Source organism: Pleurotus ostreatus (assembly GCF_014466165.1).
Source record: "Pleurotus ostreatus strain PC9 chromosome Unknown scaffold_6, whole genome shotgun sequence".
NCBI classification, from domain to species: Eukaryota; Fungi; Basidiomycota; class Agaricomycetes; order Agaricales; family Pleurotaceae; genus Pleurotus; species Pleurotus ostreatus.
In genome coordinates, this window is record NW_023503161.1 from 1,376,850 (window position 1) to 1,395,701 (window position 18,852).

General features: G+C 50.6%; 7 protein-coding genes across 7 annotated transcripts; 4 read left to right on the plus strand and 3 right to left on the minus strand.

Moving 5' to 3' along the window:
- Window positions 1-64: 64 nt before the first annotated feature.
- Window positions 65-2,237, minus strand: PC9H_008709 (uncharacterized protein; the record flags this gene model as incomplete). Its single annotated transcript, XM_036778217.1, has 4 exons — window positions 65-313; window positions 374-642; window positions 704-798; window positions 850-2,237. The coding sequence occupies 4 exons, from the start codon at window positions 2,235-2,237 to the stop codon at window positions 65-67; spliced, it is 2,001 nt and encodes a 666-aa protein (XP_036629645.1).
- Window positions 2,238-2,470: 233 nt separating this feature from the next.
- Window positions 2,471-4,647, minus strand: PC9H_008710 (uncharacterized protein; the record flags this gene model as incomplete). Its single annotated transcript, XM_036778218.1, has 11 exons — window positions 2,471-3,081; window positions 3,132-3,156; window positions 3,208-3,487; window positions 3,557-3,702; window positions 3,760-3,842; window positions 3,944-3,970; window positions 4,028-4,073; window positions 4,124-4,186; window positions 4,236-4,307; window positions 4,362-4,373; window positions 4,447-4,647. 11 exons carry the CDS (start codon window positions 4,645-4,647, stop codon window positions 2,471-2,473), a joined length of 1,566 nt encoding a protein of 521 aa, XP_036629646.1.
- A 1,516-nt stretch (window positions 4,648-6,163) lies between these two features.
- Window positions 6,164-10,998, plus strand: PC9H_008711 (uncharacterized protein; the record flags this gene model as incomplete). The annotated part of the gene is made up of 30 exons (XM_036778219.1): window positions 6,164-6,331; window positions 6,386-6,436; window positions 6,491-6,547; window positions 6,601-6,897; window positions 6,953-7,097; window positions 7,150-7,289; window positions 7,339-7,477; window positions 7,534-7,610; window positions 7,671-7,748; window positions 7,803-7,886; window positions 7,935-8,014; window positions 8,069-8,271; window positions 8,321-8,364; window positions 8,424-8,471; window positions 8,521-8,571; window positions 8,620-8,634; window positions 8,686-8,758; window positions 8,812-8,883; window positions 8,935-8,978; window positions 9,030-9,234; window positions 9,288-9,337; window positions 9,393-9,490; window positions 9,541-9,625; window positions 9,678-9,762; window positions 9,840-9,994; window positions 10,045-10,213; window positions 10,269-10,400; window positions 10,451-10,587; window positions 10,645-10,926; window positions 10,987-10,998. The coding sequence occupies 30 exons, from the start codon at window positions 6,164-6,166 to the stop codon at window positions 10,996-10,998; spliced, it is 3,276 nt and encodes a 1,091-aa protein (XP_036629647.1).
- A 655-nt stretch (window positions 10,999-11,653) lies between these two features.
- FMT1 (Methionyl-tRNA formyltransferase) lies at window positions 11,654-13,137 on the plus strand (the record flags this gene model as incomplete). Its single annotated transcript, XM_036778220.1, has 7 exons — window positions 11,654-11,813; window positions 11,888-11,962; window positions 12,015-12,097; window positions 12,148-12,444; window positions 12,486-12,587; window positions 12,642-12,782; window positions 12,838-13,137. The coding sequence occupies 7 exons, from the start codon at window positions 11,654-11,656 to the stop codon at window positions 13,135-13,137; spliced, it is 1,158 nt and encodes a 385-aa protein (XP_036629648.1).
- Window positions 13,138-13,566: 429 nt separating this feature from the next.
- PC9H_008713 (uncharacterized protein) lies at window positions 13,567-14,353 on the plus strand (the record flags this gene model as incomplete). Its single annotated transcript, XM_036778221.1, has 4 exons — window positions 13,567-13,596; window positions 13,649-14,106; window positions 14,161-14,258; window positions 14,307-14,353. 4 exons carry the CDS (start codon window positions 13,567-13,569, stop codon window positions 14,351-14,353), a joined length of 633 nt encoding a protein of 210 aa, XP_036629649.1.
- Window positions 14,354-14,944: 591 nt separating this feature from the next.
- Window positions 14,945-17,487, plus strand: PC9H_008714 (uncharacterized protein; the record flags this gene model as incomplete). Its single annotated transcript, XM_036778222.1, has 7 exons — window positions 14,945-14,976; window positions 15,038-15,129; window positions 15,188-15,318; window positions 15,376-15,609; window positions 15,665-16,358; window positions 16,407-17,402; window positions 17,459-17,487. The coding sequence occupies 7 exons, from the start codon at window positions 14,945-14,947 to the stop codon at window positions 17,485-17,487; spliced, it is 2,208 nt and encodes a 735-aa protein (XP_036629650.1).
- Window positions 17,488-17,500: 13 nt separating this feature from the next.
- PC9H_008715 (uncharacterized protein) lies at window positions 17,501-18,758 on the minus strand (the record flags this gene model as incomplete). Its single annotated transcript, XM_036778223.1, has 6 exons — window positions 17,501-17,539; window positions 17,586-17,655; window positions 17,703-17,872; window positions 17,919-18,075; window positions 18,302-18,584; window positions 18,632-18,758. The coding sequence occupies 6 exons, from the start codon at window positions 18,756-18,758 to the stop codon at window positions 17,501-17,503; spliced, it is 846 nt and encodes a 281-aa protein (XP_036629651.1).
- Window positions 18,759-18,852: the final 94 nt, after the last annotated feature.

The following is an 18,852-nucleotide window of genomic DNA, read 5'->3' on the forward strand; positions in this document are numbered from 1 at the left end:
TGGTCACGCTCAACAAATCTGAAGGCCAGTTTGAGCGTCAAATCGTTGATAGGGCTCCCGGAACTCACCCATGGGGCTCTCTAGGATACACAACTAGTCGTGCTCCTTCACGCCCACGTTGCGCAGCTTTCCTCCTTAACCCTCGCCACAGACCTATTCCTTGCCCAACAGGGACACGTTCATCCTTTTCGCCGTGAAGAATGAGCACTGCTGTTGTTACGTCGATCACTGAATGAATGGGGCTTAACCTCCTATTCCCCACAACCTTCGCGTTGGCTTCTTCGTCCCATGGGACACGCTGCCCGATAGCGGCCTAAACATCAAGAATGCTCCGTCAGATCCTAACGACATCCCAGCGAGTGGGATTCCTCACCTCAAGCTCGGGAGATCCAGACTCCATCACCATTCCCTCCCAGTTGGACACACCGGCCCCAACGACAGCGGCTTTGAACCGGGTTTTTGTCTGCGTGACACCCCACGCCGCCAGCGACCCGCCGTGGCTCCACCCCGCAACGGCCAGTCGATCAGGGTCAGCGAGCCCGAGTCTGATCACCTCGTCGACCATGCTTTCGCAATCCGGCCAATCGCGCATTCCGATGCCAAGGTTAGCAGCATGTGCGAAATCGTGGCCTCGTCCTTGACCTATTCACAGAGGATTCAGTGATGTGCGTGGGTCGAGGCCGGTGTGGAACATGTCACTGACTTCCTCTGTAATTCGGGGAGACGACCAGGTACCCCGCCGACGCCAGCATCTCTCGCCAATTGCAGAAGTAGGGCATGTAATCCATGATGTCGCGTCTAGAAATGCTTTAGCGCTATCCCAGCCGTGATGGGATCTCTTGATGTTACCTATATGGACCTCCGTGGATGAAAAGCACAGTAGGCAATGGCCTAACATCCTTCTCATAACCAGGTGGATATCGCACCATCCCATCCAACTCCATACCATCGTCGGCCTTCCAAACAATCCTTTCCGTACGAATGATAGGCGCATCCTTCAGCCACTGAAGATGGGACGAAAGTTGCCTCATCTCGTGGATGGTGGCTCCGAGTTGGCTTCTCCCTGCCCAGATGTTCGGAGGTTGATGCCTTTCGCCGGAACTGAGAACCACCGCTGCTACATATGATGAATTTCCGTCTTCATCAGTAACTCGTCTTGCGTCCCAAGCACCAAACCAAACGGCATCAGCGTTGGTCTTGAAAAGAGTGAATATTTCTGGAGAATCGCTCTTCCCACTTTTGAAGCGTGCGATATCGATGTTCGTATCGACACCAACGGAAACTTCGATCGCGACTTCGCCAACTTCAGAGTCATCAGCCGTTGGCCGAGCATTGACCATTCGTACGGCGTCATCCTTCTGTCCATAGAGCCGCCTCGCCGACTGGGAATAACGGTCGTGGGTAGAGTCGTAGGTAGGGTCATGTATGAAGAGTGTCCTAGCGTCTAGAGTATTTCGTGGTTCGAAGCTTTGTAGTTCGACGATGTGCCCGGACGGGAGCCACAGAGTTGGGCTAGAAGGCGAACGCTCGTAAGAATCTATGATTCGCGGCACTTCACTTCTATCAACCGAAATCCTCTCCACGATGATATTCCCTTCAGCGTACTCTACCCCTTTATTATCGCGTAGCCTGTACAGTAACTCCTTGCTGTTCGGTAACCAAGAGAAGCTTTCTACATGCTTGTCCTTTCTGATGCCGTCTATGGTCCATATGTCCCCCGATTGGATATCACAAATCTTCAGTTTGGAGAGGCCCGTCTTCTCGTGGTATAACCTAGCGTCGGTAGTCTTGAGGTGCTCGCCATCATCTACGCAAGTAAAGGCCACGGAGGCGCCATCTGGTGAAATCTCAAACGCCTGTGCACCTTTCTGGCCGAGATTCGCTGTGACGTCGATGAGGCGTCCCCCACCTTCGTTCCCAACCTCTAAGGAAAATATATGTGCGCCCTTCCCGTTGTGCCTATTGGATAGGAAATAGATCCGCCCTCCGTCCGGGTGAAAGACAGCGGCGCGGTCGTTGAACAAACCGTCTGTCACAGGCTTCGCACTGTTCGAAACGTCCGTTTCAGCCAGCCAGAGTCTCGACGTTGACTTGTTCGAGGACTTGTAGAAAGGCTGGACTTGGTATATGATGTATTTTCCGTTTGGGCTGATCTTTACGTCCCGGACTTTCTCTGTGGCGGCGATAAGGGAAGGAGAGTGGCCGGGGGTAAGGGCGGGAGCGTCGTCGAGGGTCATTATCAGTTTCTTGGGAAATGCATACTTGTCTGCACCGACGTATATGTACACACAGCAAAGCCGATGGGAGTTTTATTGGGCGGTGCGCCAAGTGGAGTAACGAAAGTCACGAATGGTGTCGAATGTCGTCTCTGCATTTACTCAGTCGCTTACAAGATGAGATTATATCACAACAACATAAACAGCGTACAATATACGGTAGTAGTAGACAGCTACGATGGCTTATAAATCAATCAATCAACCCATTCAACCTTTCCAGCTGCGAGCGCTTTCTCAAACGATGCTCGCGGGATATAAGGGGTACCGTTCGAGTGCAATGCCTCCATTCTCACCTTCACACTCCGGTGCACCTTGACCCCGCGCTTTTGCTTCGGAACGATCCTCCCTGCGCCCATATTGAACCCCAAATACGACGCCCACGAGTTATCTGACTTCTGGTACCGCTGCTTGACCGGCCAGACCTCAAGCACCCACCAGTATGGCGCAAGCGAAAGCTGGTCGTACACGGGCGACAGCAGGTCGAGCAGATCGTGATCTTCCTCCGACTTGTACAGCGCAGAGAAGTCGCCCGCATCCGCGAAGTTGGGCAGCTGGGTGTCGTCGGGGGGCCCGGAGATGGATTTGGGGATGTCCTGGATGCGCAGCGTGCCGAAGTCTGTCGCCATCGGGGGACGTGGAAGGACTTCTGGGAACAATGCCCCCGGGTCAAGGCCAAGGGCCTGCAGGCCCTCGCAGTCGAACATGATCCCGGTGTTGGTCTTGAAGCACTCGCGAATCATCCAGCGCAAAGGAATACGAGCGAGCGAGTGCTGCGTCTCGTTAGGCACCGACCCACCGCCGACGTCTGCGTGTACGTGTGAGTCAAATGATACGAAGCCAAGGTGACGGACTAACCGCAATGGCAGCCGGCAAACCACACCTAGCACGCAAAGTCATTAGATACCATTTGATGGGAACGCCGAATGCATACCTCCTCGATATCTGTTTGCTTGCTGTGGTCCTTCGTATATTTCCTTTCAAGCGCCTTCAGACGTGGGTCAGTAGCATGGGGATGGTTCTTGTGCGCCTTGCGGTGGTGGTCAGATATGCTGAGCGTTTGTTCCTTGGTATTTGGGCGATTCCAGTGGTTGGCTTTGAATTTCGCTCGGCGCTCGTCCAATGCGATCGCATGCCGGAACGTGCGGACAATGGTGTTGGAGGTGGTGAATGGTAGCTTTCGCGGGATCAGGCCGACCGAGCTCACAGTGTCCCTGTCAGGGAATCCATTATTGAACGTGTGATATGGATCGCTGCTTCCAAATGGAAATGACGAAACCTACCAAACACCGATGAATTCGATGTCGACATCGACTGAGAAGGCTTTCTTGAAAGCATTGGATTGCTTCCAGCCCGTCTCATCCGCTCGTTTGAACATTTTGTACGCAAAGGGGACCTGTTGATGATTGCATGCCGGAAGCAACCCCACCTACGGTGGATAAACATTGTCAGCGTGAAATCAAGACTCCAGGAAAGCGTGACGTGCCTTGTGAATCATTCCTGCGAGGGCTCTGGCGGTGTAGGCACCACGGGAGAATCCGAAGATACAGATACGATCGCCTGCCTTGTCTGGAGAAGCGAATGTCAGAAATTGTGTTCAGAACTCGGCCGTGGAATTGAGGGTGGCCGGTGACGACGGCCCGTTTATCAATGAGTATCGCAAAACTTACAGTTCTGCATCAAGAACTCGTATCCATCTAGTGTCATGTGCATTATCAGGCACCGAGATGAGTCGCAAGTAATGTCCAACTTACCCATGACATGTCTACCCAGATTCCACGCAATCATCTCGTCCAGAGTCTGCAACCGAGGTTAAGCAGCGTCCACGAGCTATCAACATAATAATCTACCTTAGACACCTTTGCCATGAGGGGCGTCGCAATATTGGGCGATGTGTATGTGCCAATTCCCGCCTATGTGCTGATGAATATTTGGGATTAGAGGCTTCCAGGAGTCAATTACCTGGTAGTACACCATTTGCACATCCCTATCATCCTTCTTCAGCAGAGTGAAGAGCTGGACAATGTTCGAGTTCTATTGGTGGCATGTTATGAGAATCAGAAAGAAAAAATCCAGCAGCGTACGTACATCTCCATCGAACTGATCGCCGGTTCCATCAAAACTACAAAGTGAAAGGCGAGTCAGTATTTGGGTAATATATGAATGATAATACTTTCCAAAGAACCAATGTGCGAAACGGGTGTTCCGGAGGGATCACTAACGGGTCCCCTTCCACAATGATGGGAGACGACGGAGACAACGGTGGCAGTTGGGCTTTGGATTCCCTGACCTGCTCAGCGGGACCGGCGTCCACGAGCGTAGCCACACTCTCTTGTTGACCATGTCCATTCAGCCATTCAGAAGACTCGGACATGTTCAGTAAACAGTGGGCGAGTTCGATGGGGTTCTGGGATTTCCGCACAACAGACGGGCCTCGTTCTTATAAATGGCTGTACGGGTTTGACACCAGTTCATCAGGTTCGGTACTTCAGCTTCAGCTTGATTGATGATAGCATCTTGTTCGGACGCCCGACATGCTGTTTGCTGGATCTTGGCGTTGGATTCTTCTGCATTTCTCAGGCCGGTCATTTTGAAGATCTGAAGTCCAAGACGCTGGCATCAAGTAGCTACTTGAGTCTTTTCAACCGCTTTTGAACTAAACTAAAATTCGTGAGAATTTAACTTGGAGCAGTGAGGAGTCTTGACACTACCTCTCCATTCCGAAATACGTTTCACTAATGTTCCCTACCTCCCTGCGCTGCGCAGTGTTTTGCATGATGAGGACCAACCTTCATCAAAGGTTGGGAACGTCCCAGACCACCGCGTACCACGAGAAACAACCTCAACGATGATTAACTTGGGTAGAGCAGCAGAGCCCGTTTGGATTTGAACTAAGCATTGGTCGGAGTTAATTCGAAAAGATTCATTGAGTAAGTCTCCGTTTGTTGCTTGCGAAGCGAATACTGAAGCGAATAGAAGCATGCAATTGTCGCGTCGACATTGTTCGGAACTTCCAGGTTCACACCGATGAGACACTATTCTATTAATTGCATGGCCACCGATATCGAACTTCCGCAAGCCCAATGACTTGAGCTCGCAAGTTCCATGTCTTCTCTCTAAATGCAGTGCGCTCGGCGGAACCACAAGGACGATGAACATGTGCATCAGAACCGGCGATAAAAAACTCACGACTTGACGAGACTGAACGTTTGGCCGCACAGGTCCTAAATTAACACCACGAACCCGACATTGTACAACCAGAAAGGGCAGTACGACCCAAAGTGAGGGTAAGTTCATCGACATTACGATACCCTCAAACACCGAAAGCATGATTGGCTGCATGGGTCCAGCCGGGTTTCAGACACTTCCCTGAAATACTTCCATGAAATAGGGTCAATTGTGAGCGTCGAGGAAATGCAGCGTGTTCTTGTGAGATTGGACATGAAATAGCTGTCTCTCGAGGCTTGCAACATGTTATGATTTATGATTATCCAGTACCCACTGCCAGGTGAAGTCAGATACAAATCTTCATGACGTCAAAGTTCTTTTCTGATTCTCCGCCTGCAGAAGTGCTACGGGCGGAATATCACCACTGTTCGGCATATGATAGGTACCTATCAACGTATCTTGTCGGATGCCTCTCACCCCTTGGAGGCCTCCTTCTAAATGGACTTCCAATTCGTTGATGTAAATCGACCGACCGCGTAGAACTCGGTTGAGGTCGAGGCAGATGCGATTTATTCCCAAACTATTCAGTAATGTCATTCATTGCAGGATCGGACCTGAAACGGATGCGAACAACCACTGTCTAATTATGCAAATTGTGGTATAAATGATACTTGTATGAAAGTTGAGTAACTCAGCATTCATTGCAATATTCCCCACCGATAATGGCAAGTCTCTCTGCTTCAAAGGCTGTTTCCCTCGGCGCCGACGCGGCCTATCTCATTGCGAGACCCCCTCCGGATGCGCCAGACGGCCTCTACGACTGGCAAGTTTCCTCAGATGCCGCCGACCAAAAGGAGGGCCATTCAACGACGTCGAACTTTATCAATCGTGTAAGTGACTGACCGGGATCAATAGCTCGCAGACTGAAAGTGTCCCCCGCATAGGCTGAGACGTTGGTGTCCAAAGGGCAGTTCAAGCCGGATCCTAAGGTGTTGGTAAGTGTATCTGCTTGACGTGCATTCAGTGCCTTCGTTAACCTCCCTCGCAAGGCTGGCGTCACCGACAGCTTTCTCCACCCAGACGCAGTCGATGACAGGAAGGGTGTTGTGCGTACTAATACCTAGTGGATGTGTGCTTTCCGACTCACGCTATTCTCCAGTTCGAGACTGCGCTTGGTATCATGGCCCGCGTGGATCCGACTACTGATGTTGCCATGAAGCTCAACGACACAATCATTGGAGGGCTATATGATACGGTACCCCATCCTCCTGCTGCCTATCTTGGTCCCAAGTACGCTTGGAGACAGGCAGATGGCTCGAACAACAGCCTCCAAGACCCTGACTGTGGGCGTTCTGGACGTCCTTACGCTCGTAGCGTCCAGGCTCGAAGCAACTTGCCAGTAACATCCTTGCCAGACCCGGGTCTTGTCTTCGATACCCTTCTCAGGAAGCGTGACGTGCGTCGCTCCTGAACTTCATTTCGCCGCTTCGTAGACTCATTCATTGCTGTAGCACAAGACCCACCCTGGCGGGATGTCAAGCATGATATTTGCATTTGCATCTATCGTCACGCACTCCTTATTCCGTACGGACTTCAAGGACTGGACCATCAACAATGCCAGTTCGTATCTCGATCTTAGCCCCTTGTATGGAGACAGTGAGTGAAATAGTGTCATTAAACGATGTTCCGCACTGACACTCCCTTGAAGACCAAGCAGACCAGGACAAGGTTCGAGACAAGGACCAGGGTCGTGGATTGTTATACCCGGATACATTCCACGAGGAGCGACTTCTTTTCTTGCCCCCAGCCACTAGTGCCTTATTGGTCCTTTTCAGCCGAAACCATAACGTACGTGTTATCATAATGCCTTACTGTTCGGCTGCTTATTTCCCCTCAGTATATTGCCGATAAGATTTTGAAAATCAACGAGCGCAAGAGGTGGACCAACCCTCCGCCCACTGACCCCGCTGCTCGTGCTCTCCAAGACGAGGAAATCTTCCAGACTGCTCGTCTAATCAATGGCGGACATTTTATGAGTCAGTTCTTTTCGTGACTACGGCACTACCAAGTGGTAACTGAGCATTCTTTGCAGCTATGATTACTGGAGACTACGCAGCTAGTTTCCTGGGTTCTTCGGAAAACTGCAACTGGAACATGAATCCCTTCGACGTGCGTTCAAGTAGCATTGGAATCACAACGATATCTGATTATTAGCTCGACGTCTAACAGCCTATCAAGAGAGACGACCTTGTCGTCGATAGAGGCCGTGGGAACCATTGCAGCGTTGAGTTCAACGTCTTATACAGGGTTTGTCGTCACTCCATGGTCACCGAGTCCCCCACTAATAACCATGGCGTCTAGTGGCACGCGACGACGTCTGCAGTTGACGAGAAGTGGACCGAAGACATCTTCAATAGCGCCTTTGGCGGTAAGCCATTCGATCAAGTGCGTTTTGAACTTTATTCCAGCGCTCTGGTTAATGTTCGGTTGCAGCTATCCTTGAGGGATCTCAGTACGATCGGGAAGATCTTCGCTGATGTGCCTGCCGATCCTTCCAAACGGACATTCGCCGGGTAAGGATAACCCGGTTCGCGTACTCCGTCCATATGCTCACATTCAGAGAACAGATTGAAGCGCGGTCCAGATGGCAAGTTCTCTGATGATGACCTAGCTAACATTCTACATTCCGCCACTTCAAACCCTGCGGGAACTTTCAGAGCTCGTGGCACTCCCCCCGTTCTGCGATTAGTCGAGATCATGGGCATGGAGCAGGCCCGCCGGTGGGGTGTTTGCACGATGAACGAGTTCAGGAAGTTCCTGGGACTAAAGCGTACGTGGCTAAGTGTGATCTCTGGCCGCCAAGCTCACTAGGTCACTAGAATTCGAGTCCTTTGAGGAGTGGAATCCCGATCCAGAAATTGCTGTGCGTGCATCTCTGGCCAATGTGGTCTAACGTGAGCTGAAATCGAACGGCTCTCACAGGATGCTGCTCGTCGCTTGTACGGCCATATCGACAACCTTGAGCTCTATGTAAGACCTCACTTTATACCTTTGCGAGTAGCGTCTTACCCATATGCAGCCCGGCCTTCAAGCAGAGCCGACGATACCTGTTGTGGACGGCATGAGATTTGTGAGTTTACCTATCAGTCGACCTCATCTTCTTACTGAGTTCTCTTAGGCATGCGGGTATACGGTACGCCTATACGTTTCATCTTAGAGGGAATTCTGTCTTATTCCTTCTTAGACTACCAGGGCCGTTCTTGGTGACGCGATTGCGCTCGTCCGCGGTGATAGGTTCTACACTACCGACTTCACCCGTACGTCTTCAAATTGTTCATCTGCATCTTAAGCGATGCTGAAGTTTCTGCAGCCTACAATCTTACCACTTGGGGTTTCCATGATTGCCAACGCCACCTTGACAATGGAGGCGGAGGAGGTCAAAGTTAGTAACCCTCGTCTTCTTCACTGATCACCTGCTAATGAAAGCATGTAGTGCCGAAGCTCTTGATGCGTAACTTGCCTCGTCACTACCCATGGGTAAGTAATAATGTTCGCCTTGTGGAATACTTGTCTTATGGCTTTCGTCAGAATTCCACGTACTCGCTATGGCCATTCTTCACCCCGGACCACATGAATCAATCGCTTACGAGGCAAGGAATCTCTGAGAAATACACCTTCGACAGACCCATTGCCCAGCCTGTCCCCGTCGTCTTGAAGACCTTCGCGGCGATCAAAGCCGTCTGGAACGACCCTTCGCGATTCAAGGTTATCTACGAAAAGAAAGGCTACGGATGTATGTATCCCTTGCACCGAGTTCAGCGGAATAACCCACTCACGTAAATCTAGCAATGCTGTTCTTCGATGACGCCAAGCAGCACGACGCTGACAGAGCCTTGGTATGGACATCACCGCTTCCTAGATTCGCCATGCTTATTCCTATTCCCGCCGCAGGTCCTCCACGCGCTGTTCCCCACCCAGGATTCCATCAATCAATATGCTGCTTGGTGCCGTGCCGAGACTGTGAAGCTAATCCAAGAGCGTTCGTGGAAGTACGTACCCCTTCTGATCCAATCGCAATGACGCTGACTCGCTTGTGCAGTTATGATGGTGCACCAGGAACCTACGTCGATATTGTCAATGGTGTCGTCAACAATGTTGCTATTCATTTCGCGGCTGAAAAGATTGTGGGTGTTCTTTTGTTTTGTCCATCGCTCTGTCTGAGGCGACGTGCCGTAGCTCGGAATAGAGTTGAAGACGAAATCTAATCCCCGTGGTCTCCACACGGAGCGAGAACTGTACGCGATGTTGGCTATGCTAGTGAGTGAACTGATCATTCTGCCTGCTCGGATATATCTGACTTCTTTATAGTTCCAGTGAGTTGTGAACATACTCGGGCAGGGCCCTACCTAATGTCCTTGTTTAGAATTACCTTCCTCGCATTTGACGAGCCTGAGTCGAAGTTTGCTTTGAATGAGGCGGCGTCAAGCGCGGGTGGTATCATCGGGCTCTTGGCTACCAAGGCTGTCACCGAAGTGGCTCCTTCGACTGTGCCCGTAAGTGATGTTGACGTGCCTTTACATGTTTCTGACCTTTTGGTTGGTAGAACGCAGTTGGAAGACTCCTCGCCGGGGCCAAGTCATACATTTGGCCCGAATCTGATAAGCCCTGGTATCCATTCCTTTCGGATCTCGCCTCTACCGGCCGTTCATTGGATGCTCTTGTTGGAAATATCATCGGTCTCGCTGTCGGTTCCTCTGTGAACTTCGCCCAAGGTACATTCATACATTTGGCTTCCTTCGGCCGCACGCCTAAACATCCTGATACTAGGGGCCGTTCATGTCGTTGATTTCTACCTTGATGATGCTCGAGCAAAGGAACGCAACGAGATCATCCGATTGGCGCAGAAGGACGACGCTCAGAGCACCGAGCTTCTGCAAGGCTATGTCCGGGAGGCTATGAGTGGGTCTTCCGTTGGCATTTCTTGGACAGACGCTTAGTTACAATATTAGGATTCAACCCGCAATTCACTGGCCTCTGGCGTGACGTCGCCGTCGACGCTACCATCCCACAAGGCGGAAATCTCCCTCCCATCAAGGTCAAGGCTGGCGACCGCATCTGGGGTAGCTTCAGGACTGCCCATCTCAATGTGCGCCATTCGAATCGGATGTTTTCATTTGCATTCTCACGTATTTCTTTTGGATAGCCCGATGACTTCCCCAATCCCCAAGTCGTTGACCCACGCCGACCAAAGGCTTCCTACAACCTGAACGGTACAGGCTTCCACAACTGTCCGGGCACCACCTACGCGCAAGTAGCTATCACTGAGATGATCAAACCGATATTCAGTCTGAAGAACTTGCGCCGAGCTGCTGGAGATGCCGGAGTGCTTGCTGGATACCACGATATCATCCGTGAAACTGAGACTAACATCTATGTCAACCGCGATGGCACGACTGGTCCATGGCCGGGCTCCCTTTACGTGCAGGTGCGTCTATTATTATTTATCTTGGTTCGATGTCGATGCTTAGACCATCTCTTTTCGCAGTACGACGCTTGAACGTTTTTATGTAGTTAACAGTATTTACGGATCACTATTGTTTCGCTGAATGACTTAATACATCCTTTATGCTTCCTAATCATCGATATATATGTGTGTGTTTGGTGGCCAAAAGACATGAGCACTGCTCAATTGAGATTATTCAGTTCCCTTCCATACGATTCGGAAGAGCATGCACGAGTTACCCTCAGACTTCAGTTACTTTGCTGGCATTGGCGAATTTCTTGACCCTTGCTTAATGCATAACGCACAGCTAGGCAGGTTCAAGTTCTCTCAAGTACTGGATGTTGAAATAAGCCGGTGAAATCGCGCGAGTTCCGAGTGAGCAAGTGGATATATTGCGTTTGGCTGGGACTCCAGCAAACGCATAAAGAAAATAATACATGAGCGCGACACTATATTACAGTAGTCACGTGCATCCCCTATACCCCTGTACCGCCAAGATTGCTGAAATCCAACACTGGACGGCCATCAGAATGCACTTGTATATACCATTGTTAATTATTTGGGGTGTCAGAAGCACAAAGATTCGCTAGAGCCAGCGGAGGCGAGGAGGAAAGCTTGAATGTCTGAGAGATCAAAGGGTCGGCGCCTAAATTATGGAAGGTCACAAGAATCGGGCGCTTTTCTATCTTCCGTTCCGTTCTATGGTGAAATGCTCGTCGGTCTGCAAAGGCCACGAGTGATCGCTCCTTCGTCAAAAGCCCTCAAATCTGTGAGATGGTACTCATCGACCAACGAGGCCTTCAAAATCCTTTTCCTCGGAAGAAGTGAATTCTCCTGCTTGGTCCTCGAAGAATTGTGGAAAGCAACTGGTGAGTCTGCTCTATGTCGGACGCGTCGTAGAACGCGACTGAGGCTACCACGAGCTTGACGACTGGCCACATAGATGTCTGGAGTCGAATTCACGTTGCTACCCATCCAGACGAGTGGAAAGGAAGGAACCGCGCGCAGTTGTCCATCTGTGAGTTCTCGTCCGAACTTTGGTGTCCCCCGAGACCGAAAGCGCTGTGCAGCACCTTTGAAGATACTAGCGACCGAACGCGATATACCCGTCTCTGAGATACCACACATGAAGCCGGCTTTCAAGTCATGGAAGGTTCGTTCATTAATTCACTTGCAAAGCACCTTCCAAACACATTATCGTAGCCCCCGCATCCATTCGATCTCCCAACAGGAAGTCCTTTGCCGCTGGATCACGTCGTTATAACGGCATCATTTGGGAGAATACTACCTGCCGCGCTGTTGCGTCGTTTCGATGCTTCACGACGATTGAACGTCCACCCGTCGCTCCTACCACTGTACCGAGGACCTGCGCCCATTCAACATGCACTGATGAATGGCCGTTCAGAGACCGGGGTTTGTGTTATTGAAATGATGGAGCGTTCAAAAGGCATAGATGCTGGCCCTATCTGGGGCTCCTCTAAAATAGTTGCGTTATCTATCGTTCGTCTCCAGCTATGCCCGCTAACTAGTTTCCCTTACAGCCAATACCACAAAGCGCCGACTTTACTTCGTTGCGAGACGCTCTAGCTATAGAGGGAGGCAAAGTATTGGTTTCCGTGTTGCGGGATATGCTGAATAATACGGTACGGTTATCCAAGAGTGGCCGACATTGTACCTCATATTTCCCCTCTCTGTAGGCAGTTGCGACACCGCAAGACGTTCTGTCGGACGATGACCTTCCTCGTGCATCGGCTATTACTTTCGAAGATTCCCTTGTGGACTTCGACAAAATGTCTGCTGAAGTCATATGTTGGCGATATCGCGCAATCTCAGCACAGGTTTGTGGTCTATTTCTACACATCTCGTATGTTCTTAACCGCCGATATCGTATAGCGACCTCTCATCACGTTCTACGGTCCTGGTGTTAAGCTTCAGCTCCACTCTCCATCCGTTCTCACTCCCCTCGCCGAATTACCTACCAAAATAGATGATGCACCGGCCGGCACCGCCGTGTTCGACCCTCACTTTCGTAGCGGGGGATTGTTGATCCGCTGCGCCGAAGGTTCCCTCCTCCATGTTCCTCGAGTAAAACAAGAGAATAAGTCATTGCTTCCTGCGAGGGAATGGTGGAACGGCGTTAAAGGACTAGGCTTGGTGGTTAATGAGCAGATCAAGTTCGTCCCTCGAATATAATTTCTTTGTGCGACTTGTGCTATTCTTACTATCCATGGTGGAGCTGAGTCCCAACCAAATCCCAACTGAGCTCGTGGTGAAATCGCAAGATTGGGGTTGGCTGCGGGCGTTTACACGAGACCTGCAAAACGTCACCATTTCCCCAAGCGCAATGTGTATGGAGCAGAACGCCCAAGCACTGCAGCCAGGTCCAGGTCCTCCCAGTACAACGGTAAAAGCCCGGCTATTCTTGCGTGGCTTCGAGACTCCTTCAGTGGTTGTCGCTCCTCGAGTCGTCATCAGGGGTACAGGGGACCTCAGGGTATCCCTCCACTCCACCTTCATAGGTACGTCAATAGCACCACTACACAAGTGTATATAAACCCCAGCCTCCCCAAGTTCATCTTACACTTCACTACCAACTAAAAATTCACAGAACACTCATATACAATGCCTCTCTTCGGAAAATCTCATAATGATGTAGGTTGGCCCTAACCACAGAAGTGCCTTTTCTAAATGTTGTCTTATATAGACGACGACACACGGTCGCCACCATGATCAGGCCGCGCACACCGGTGGTGCCACTGGCTTCGCCGGTCCTGGTACCGCTGCCACTGGCTATGTGTCTGCGCCCGGCACTGGTGCTGGACCACTTAGCTCAGGGCTGCACGACAACGCCTACAACAACAATGTTTGTCCGCTACCACCAGAAGAAGTGTCCGAAACTAATGACTTCATTCAGAATACGCCGAATCACCACCACGGAGGTGTTGGCGCTGGCCAAGGTGTTAACGATCCCTATTCATCTGGGACAGGGACGGGTGCTGGATATGGATCATCCAATATTCCTCCCGCGAATGTCTTGAGCCACGGCCATAACGAAAGACACCAAGATGGCGCTGGTAAGCGGATGTCGGGCAAGGTTGAACACGCTGTTGGATCCGTGATAGGCAGCAGCGCTCTGAAGGCCAAAGGCTTGCAGAAGGAGCAGTGAGTTTAATTGTTTCCAGAATCCGATCTTGATGCTCAAATAACCCATTGTAGGGAAGCTAATTCCATGAAATTACAAAGCCAGGAGCTGGCTGAAGCTGAGCGCTTGGAGGCTGAAGCTCGCACACGAAGGGAGAGAGCAGTCGCTCATGGTACGTATTCGACACATCCGCCCTGAAATTAAGGCTCAATCGCTACAGGTGCCTCGCCGGAACATCAACACCTTGGTGGTGCAACACGTTATTAATATTAACCAGCTACGATGCTAAAGAAGATATTACAATCTTAATCGTTTAAAGTAACGAATCTGTATAACTAGTCAACCGCAATTCCGAATAACATCTACTTCATTGACCGCACTTCCACGCACTTCCAAGATGTTAAAATAAACTTCCATTGGCGCAGTATCGAAGCCATTTGAAACAGTATACAGTCACAGGGTGAATTTCAGGGGCAGGGGTCCTCATTGACTACTTCAAAATGAAGATCTTGTGCAACGCGCCGTCCTCTCATTTTGAAGGTAATGCCCGGTGCTAGTGTGCTGCTTAAAGGGCCATTCATCGATCCTCTCCATCATCTACGATCAACAAGTCTGCTTGCAATTTGCATATTCTGCTCCATGGTTACGACAACGCTTATCGTTACCTTTCATTCACCTGTCTAAAATTCGACTTCTCGAGCCTCTCAAGCCTCATCCTGCCCGAGGAAAAATTGAGATCGTGATGACTCCCACTGTGCTATTTCGTGGGAATTGAGGCTGTATTTTGTGCCACTTTTCGTCATCTTGCGAAGACGCCTTGATTTGTAGAACTCGTTCCGACTTCAAGCTGACAGATTCATGTCGAATGGATCCCATGGCCTCGATTTCGAGTGGGTATACATTCAAGCATGCTGATTGGCTCAGCCAAATTTTCATATTCAGATTATCCAGGCTCGTCAGTCTCATTGAGGAACAGAATTCAATTCTGCGTGAAATGAATAGCTGGGGCCAGCGGTCAGATAATAGGGCACCTGGAGTTAACGGTAGGTAATCGTATTTCCGTAGTAATGCATTTTTCTAATATACGGTGACTGAGATCAGAAATCGCATCACTGCCGAGTGTACCCTCACGGAGCACCAGCGCGTGGAAGCCTTTGCTCCGTTCCTTTGCTGGCAATGCTCGGCCACTTATAGATCGCTGGCGTCGTAACTTGGACACCACGCTCATTTTTGTATGTCTCCCCACCCTAACTCTGTTTTCCATGTCATGATGGTTGAGCCTCGTCTAGGTCGGCTTGTTCTCAGCTATCATTACTGCATTTTTCGTGGAGTCGCTCAACGCGTTACCTCCAGACGAAGCCTCGCGAACAAACGCTTTGATAGCCAACCTAACAGAGATTGTAATCATCTTGAGTAGAAATGGCGCCACTGGGTTACCCGTTTTTGAGCCAGCCCCTCCTTTCACGCCCAATCCCGACGAAGTCCGTTTCAGCTTTTATTGCGCTCTCGCTCTTATCCTCAGTGTACGCGCAGTAGAACTCCGGTAGAGGGGATTTAGCTCATCCCTTTGCTACACAGATATCTACAGCTGCTGCCGCCGTCGCAGGCCACTCGTTTATATCTTCTCTGACCCATTCGCATGGCGACTCCGTTGCGCAGCTGACGGATCGGTACCACCGGTGGTCTGGCGCCAAATCCCTGCTTGGACCTGTCGTCGAGACTATCCCTCAACTGCTGATTATTCCGGTCGTAGTATTTGCTCTCGGATTACTGGACAAGCTCTTCTCGAGCGCCATCCAACTACCCAAGGTTTCCTCAGGTCTACTAGCCGCAGCGATAATATCGTGTACTTGCGTCACTCTCCTAGGCCTCGCGATGCTTGCTGCCTTTTGCCACGCTCTCCTGCACCCTCTTACATCTCCCTTCCAGTCCACCTTCCTGATATTCTTGAAATCCAAATTAACAAACATATTCAGACCGATACAAGCCGAGGGAGAACAGTCCCCCGATCACGATTTGTCGCTTGTCAATTGCGAGGTCTTTCACAAGGTCATCCAGGAGACCCACGATGATCAGTACTTGAATGGTGCCGCCACCGCAGTCTCGAACATGATGGTAGATTCTTTCCGGCTGAGAAGCAGGTTCCTCAGTTACACGCCCCTACCTGAGCTGGAGCTGCAGACTTTGCTCCACTTGCTCTCCCCAGAAGCTAGTATACAAAGCAATCTGGCTGCTGCGTCAATCATTGGGGAGTCAGGCGTCCTGTACTACTGTAAGATTGACCGCACGCTGGTACGAGCACTGCTGATTCCCTGTATAGATTGGGATACTTCGCACAACCGGATGGGTGTTGATCCTAACCAGAGGGCGGCCCTTCTCAGAGCGCTGGTGCGCGCTACGAACCATGGGAATGTCGGTCAACGGGACTTGTCTACGAATTCGCCGTTCATCAAAGCCATGTCGTTCTTGGTCAACTACCCAAGCCCCGATGCATGGCCCCATCCCTTGTTGAGCCTGCTAAGCGCCAATTACTTCGAGCCGAATGAACCACCCTCCGTAACGCTCGTCGATGCTCACAAAGAAACGTCGATGCACGCCTTCAAGCTACTGGTCACCGAATTAACCGACAGAGCAAAGCTTCAGGTCAAACTGACCTTATTGCCGAGCGCTGTAGTCGATGGTGCTATCCATCAAATTTTCGGACGCTCGACGTTGGATCCCCACCAGGCTATAGCACTGATCAAATCCCTCATCGACAAACCTAGTGGAGGCAAGGATCTCTTACTCAGATATACGCATAAACAAGAATCGTACGGGGATCATCAGGTGGCACTCTCGAGGTTGGTCCGTTGGATTTCATCCAGCAAAGGAATATTGCAAGCTATCTCAGATATGATTGCAGAGCTACCTCCATCGTTCTTTTCACGCGGGTCCCGGCGGACTCGAAACCTAATGCTGGTCCTTCTTAGCGTGGTCAAGCCTGCTTGCACGGATGGCTTGGGCCTCTGCGTCAAGTTTCTTCGCAAGGCTTGTGCGTCGCGGAATTGGGGAGATGCCGACGAGGATTTGGCCCTCAGTATCGTCTCGAGGTACTTGCATCTGTTGATAACCCTCATAGACGTTTGGATGGAGGACAAGGAGAAAGTGCTCGAGTACTCTGAAACGCTCTGCAAGGTCCGGAAATGGATAGATGATAACGTGGCTTTGGTAGAAGTTTATCAGGACATACATATTCGTGTTTGGCAGACGGAATGGGTAGAGGACAGTCAAGAAAGTATTCAGCAAAAGATAGAGTCTGCATATCGATTGATTCACGGTGCGCTCACTCGATCTCGACCGGCCGTCGCTTGCGACTCACCTCTACCTATTTAGAGCGACTAGAGCAACCATTTTTGTCCTAGAAACAAATATGAACTAGCCATCTACGTGACACGGGATTCTGGATGTAGAGGGCTAGGCAGAGGCTTAGCCATAGTTTGAGCGATCCCGTCAGACCTACCAAGATATATTCGACCGGACCAGGCAACGCCGCACTTTGATGAAGCGGGCGAGATAATGTTCGGAGCACGCTGTCGAACGATGTTAGGGACGATCAGAGAAGCTAGGGAATACGGACCCGCTAGTTTGGCTGGATGGCGCAACGACCACACGAGTTGTGCGACGATCAGGTAGGTACGAAGGCCCTAATTGCGGAAGCATAACTCCCCGGGAACCAGCTGCATCGAAATTCGCGGGGAGTCCATCTAATCCGACGAATTTCGTAGCCATTTGTGTCGTGGTGACTACCTACGCAATAAGCCATCAGGGTAGCGATACATCGAGAGATACGTACGGTCAGATTGTGTGCAGCACACGCTTTTGTCAGTGCCTGTTTGATTCGATCAAGGAGAGAATTTCTAGTTTGCCTAGAAAGCGAAGAGGCGGAATGGAAGGGAAAGGATATTGAATTTATGACAAGAAGCGAAGGCTGGGGGACGTATATGAGAGCACTGAGGACACTAGGCATTGCATATCAAACCTTTGATTGGGTGTTCAGATGGACGTCTAAAGCATGTAGGAAGATCATCAGCTCTGTTATAGTGTGTATGCGGATGTATTGGATTAAGTCCGTGGCGCCGTTTGCTAGATTTTTGTATATCTTCGCAGGACTTGTCATGTTTTGACAATCTTACCATAAATATATCAGCTAGGCGGTATTTCCCAGCAATGGTTTACCTACCAACGAAGATGGTACGCTCGTTGAGGTCGCTGAATGCCTTGACTATTCCAATGGCCATATCTTCCTTCACTGTCCCAGGCGGGCCTGAGAGTTCTAGAACATGGGCGCGAGAGATTCCTCCGCCCAGGATATGGTCCAGCGGCGCGCATGTCGTAGAAACCACCCGTCCCGTCGCTTTCGAAGCAAGCACGGACACGGGCTGACTCAACGGAACGCGTTCGTTTCTTTTCTCAACCAATGCAAAGATCTTCTGAGCTGTGTCGTTAGGTACATGTAACTCTTCCCCCGACCTCAGTATGTGTATTTATTAGAAGTTAGATACGAACCTTTAGCTAGGTCTTCTACCGTGCTGGACAGCAAGTCATCTACCGTTTCATATCCGGCTTTCGCAAGGGAAGAGAGCGTCGCCGGTGGGAGGGGCAGCGACACCAATGGCTGGGAGTCTAACGACATTATACGCTTCTTCGTTCAATATCGTAGAGGAAAATGTGGCGACGGGTCGGAATAATGCAGTCCTATTATGCCAGATTATAGCCGCCGTCGAGGT